General features: G+C 35.7%; 1 protein-coding gene across 1 annotated transcript in view; it reads left to right on the top strand.

The window, feature by feature from the left end:
* The window catches only part of KLRF1 (killer cell lectin like receptor F1), an 18,988-nt gene extending 16,067 nt beyond the window's left edge, over window positions 1–2,921 (top strand). The window contains 3 exon segments of the mRNA XM_042780459.1: window positions 2,309–2,328; window positions 2,794–2,835; window positions 2,838–2,921. Coding sequence (XP_042636393.1) covers window positions 2,309–2,328; window positions 2,794–2,835; window positions 2,838–2,921 — 146 coding nt within the window.
* Window positions 2,922–4,716: the final 1,795 nt, after the last annotated feature.

The raw sequence follows: 4,716 nt of genomic DNA on the forward strand, positions 1-4,716 counted from the left end.
ATGGAGGAGTGGACACTGGGAAGAGGTAACTATGGGGAGGAAGTGGGAGGGGAGCTGTTGTATTGTAAATTTTGGTCAATGACATGAGACAAAATATATGTGAACTGCTGTATGAAAAGTGAATTTACTCTGTAAATCTTCACCCAAATCAAAATAAAATTAAAAAACAAAAACAAAAACATTTCCTTCTACTTTCAATTGTTTTATAATGTAACTTTTTGATCCTTAATTCTTTAAGCCTTTGACATTTATTTTATTACATCGTGTGAGATAAAGGAGCTCTGGTGGTGTAGTGGTTAAGACATTGGCTGCTAACCAACAGCGGTTTTGCAGAAGAAAGAAGGGTCAGTTTGCTTCTGTAAAGATTTACAGCCTTGGAAAACCATGGGAGGTCACTATGAGTTGGAGTTAACTCAGTAGATGTGAGCATGGATAAGAGATAAATGTCCAGATTAATTTATTTTATGATTATTTATTCCATGATCATTCCCTAATCCACCAGTTTGTGTTACCTACTTTGTCACATATGAAAACTATATATTTCATGATTTACTTAATGATATTCTCTTCTTTTGAAGTAAGGAGCCCTGATGGCACAGTATTTAAAGCACTTGGCTGCTAACCAAAAGATCAATAGTTCAAACCCACCTGTTGCTCTGCAGGAGAAAGATGTGGCAGGAGAAATATATGGCAGTCTGCCTCTGTAAAGAATTATAGCCTTGGAAACCCTATGGGGCAGTTCTACTCTGTCAAAAGAGTTTCTATGAGTCATAATAAAGTCCACAGCTGTGGGATGGGTTTTGGTTTTGGTCTTTTGTATTACCTGTTATGACATGTACCTGTCACAAGCCAGTTGAAATATCATAACTTTGTCAAATATTTTGCTGTGTGACAAGTTAATTCCTCATCATGATGGGTAGCATTATGAGAACTTTCAAAGGTAAGGCAGCTATGATAGGTAAAACATGGAATCACATAGATACCATTAAATGTTCTTTTAAATGGTCTAAATATTATACAATAAAATGCAAATGTTTACCCCCCCTTTCCCCCTTTTAAAAAATTGAGGTGAAATTAGCATAACATAAGATTATTCATTGTAAAGGGCACAAATCAATGGCGTTTAGTACATTCACACTGTTGTACATATGTATGCAGGTAGTTGTATGTACAGTTCATACACAGGGAAAAGAAATGATAGAAATTGTCTCTGAGGAAGCCCAGACATTGTATATTTAAGACAAAGGCCTTAAGTCAACCATTTTAAATAGTAATAGCAATATTATTCATAATAGCCAAAATAGTTGGAAATAGTTGGAAACAACTCAAATGTTTATCAATGAATGATTGTATAGGCAAAATGTAATATATCCATATTTTCAGCCACATACAAGAATGAAGTACAATACATACTACAACCTGGATGAACCTTGGAAACATAATGCTAAGTGAAAAGCTAGACACAAAGGGTCATATATTGTATGAGTCCATTTGTATGAAATATCCATCATAGGCAAATTCAGAGACAGAAAGCAGTAGTTGCCAAGGCTGGGGGTGGGGAGAAGAGGAACAGAGACTAGCTGTTTAAAGATACAGGATTTATTTTGGGGGTGACAAAAAACCTCTAGAAATAACTAATGATGATGATTGCAAAACACCATAGAGGTACTAAAAGCCACTGCATCATGCTTTTTAAATGGTGAATTTTATGTGAATATTTCTCAATTAATATTCCATAGCTCACTGCCTTTAAGTATTATACTAAAATTCGCATGTATCTTCAATTTGAAAAGACATGATTTTAATTTAAGGAAATTAAGTATCTGGAGGCTCTTTCAACTAAGAAGCAGCTTAAAAAACCAGTTAATAACTTTGATATTTCTTAATATCAAGAGGAGGAAGTAGATACATACACAAAACAATAAAAAGAGAGATTCTACAACTTTATATGGAAAAATTCTAAGTGATTTAGATAATATTTCATCTAATTTCCCAAGTAAACTTAATGTAATATGTGTCTTAAATGTTGTTGTTGTTATGTGCCCTTGAGTTGGACCTGACTCATAGTGACCCCTCCTTGGGTTTCCGAGGCAGTATCACTATGGAAGTAGATTGCTCCATCTTACTTCTGAGGAGTGGCTGGTGGGTTTGAACAGCTAGCCTTCTGATTAGCAGTCAAGTGCCTTAGACACTACACTACCAGAGTAGTTCCCATTATTTAAGGCACTGTCTTTTCACTGTGTTTATTTATTTATTGCATTTTTTAAAAATCTTTATTTTATTTTATTTTTTTTTTATCGTGCATTAGGTACAAACTTACAGAGCAGAGTTTGTTTTACATTCAACATTTCATGTACATTTGGTTTCACTCCCCAAATACTATCCCCAACCCTAACCACCCACTTCCCAGTAACCATCCCTCACCCCCACCCTGTGCTCCTCATATTAGTGCACTTCTGTGTGTCCTGCATTTCCTCTGTGAGAATGTTGCCCCTCTGGTGCCCTGTGGTCAATCGCTTCAAGGGATGCATCTCTATAGAGTATGTGGGTACATCACCCTGGGTTGAGTGGTCTGTGACTTATCACTGTATTTCATTGCCTGAAAAAAAAAAAAAAATGCAAGTACTGTATGTATGTGTGTTTTTATTTGTTTTGGTTTTAAGCAAGATATAAATTAATCACTATAAGAATCCTTAGGGAGAATGCTAGTTTATCAATAAAATCCTGAAATCTTGATGCATCTGAATTTTTAAAATATTCTATTCATTTAGTTATTCATCACCCCCTTCTTAGGCTTTTATACAGAAAAACCTGAGACTATCAAACTATGTGTGGGGATTGGACTTAATGTTACCTCCCTGAAGAAGACATGAACCTGGGTGAGTGGTTCTTCATTGGATCCAAAGCTGAGTCTTTTCTAAAGGCAGTCTGATTTTATTATTTGTGTATTGTAAGATTTGTCTTCATAAAACATTTTTATTTTATTTTTAAAATACATTTTATTAAAATATAACTTATGTACAGTGAAATACACAAAAGTAAAGTAACATGGATCAATTCATTTTTTTTTTTTTTCTTTGCATTGTTGCCTCCCCATTCACTTCCACCCCTGGTAACCAACAAAGAAAGTTTCCTCCTGTATATAAAACTTTCCTTGAGTTTTTACAATAATGCACTAATACTATATTTGTCCTATGATTGACTTATTTCACTCAGCATAATGTAGTCCAAGTTCATCCATGTTATGCGGTCATAACACATTTTTAAATTTGCCACATTCAATTCTAAAATAATTCTCAATGCCACAGCACTCAAAACAATGAAAAGTAATTTAATGTTCACTGGATAAATGGTGGAGTCCCTGAATGGTGCAAATAGTTAATGCACTTGCTGCTGAACTTAGCTTCAACTGAAAGGCTGGAGGTACAAGCTTATCCAGAGACACTTCAGAAGAAAAGCCTGGTGATCTACTTCAGAATAATCAGCCACTGGAAACCCTATAGAGCACGGTTCAATTTTGAGCCACATGAGGTTGCAATGAATTGGAATCAATGCAACAGCAATTAGTAAAACTAGGATTAATGATGGATATTTTGATTTTGTTTTCAAAGTAAAAGGATTTGAAAGAAGAGTAGTTGTTTATTGTTCAAAAAGTACTCACACTTTATGTGGAAAGGTTGACTGAACCAATGTAGTCTTCTATTTCTGAATTTCCCAATCCTTATTTTAACTACCATTATTAATTTAAAAAGTAGTGTATATTTTTTTTTCAATAACATATCATCATAATGTTAAAGGAAAAGACAAGAAATATAAAACAACAAAATAACCCAAGCTCTCTCAGTAGTTGCTTGGGATTATTGAGGATTTCTTTAAATGTCATCAACATATTTCATGTGTTCATATTTATTTTATAATAAAATATTTAAATAGCTATATGTGATAGTTGGAGCTGTGTTTCAACTTGGCTGGACCCCAGTTCTGTGTGGTTGTTCCCATGATGGGATCAGATGACTGTGTTCTGAGTGGCCAATCTGCCCAAGGGGAGTTTCCCTAGGGGTGTGGCCTTCTTCCAAGATATCCAGGGACATCCTGGGAAGAGGGACATTCTTTGAGGGATTGGAACCCTGGTGTGCGGACTACAAACTTCCATGAGCGAGCAGCCCACTGCTCGGTCTGGAGATCTTGGATCCATCTTTTGTTGGAGTCAATAACCAGTGTACTGCCTGCCAGCCTTGAATTGCTCAGCCACCTGCGCTTGCAGAAGCTAAGGCTGCCGCCAGCCCAAAGTTTCCTCCAGGGACTTTGGACTTGCCAGCTTCTATACGTTTGTGAGCCATTTTCCTAAGATACATTTCTCTCTCTCTCTCTCTCTCTCTCTCTCTATCTCTCTCTCTCTCTCTCTCTCTCTCTCTATATATATATATACGCTTTGTTGGTTTTTGTGCTTCTCTAGAGAACCCAAACTAACACACTATGTAAATAGTTAAATTAAAGTCTTATTCTTATGTGCAGTAGGCAGAATAATGGTCTCCAAATGATCACCTCTTAATCCTCAAAACCTATGAATATGTAACAAAATATGTGATTAAACCAAGGATGTTGAGGTAGGGATATTTTCCTAGGCTATTCAGGTGGGCCCAGTGTAATCACATAGTTCCTTATAAAACCAAGGCAGAAGGAGAAGTTCAAAGAAAGAAAGAATTAAAAGTGAAT

The sequence above is a fragment of the Orycteropus afer genome, unplaced genomic scaffold (genome assembly GCF_000298275.1).
Source record: "Orycteropus afer afer isolate SDZICR_OR568_19922 unplaced genomic scaffold, OryAfe1.0 scaffold00040, whole genome shotgun sequence".
NCBI lineage: Eukaryota > Metazoa > Chordata > Mammalia > Tubulidentata > Orycteropodidae > Orycteropus > Orycteropus afer.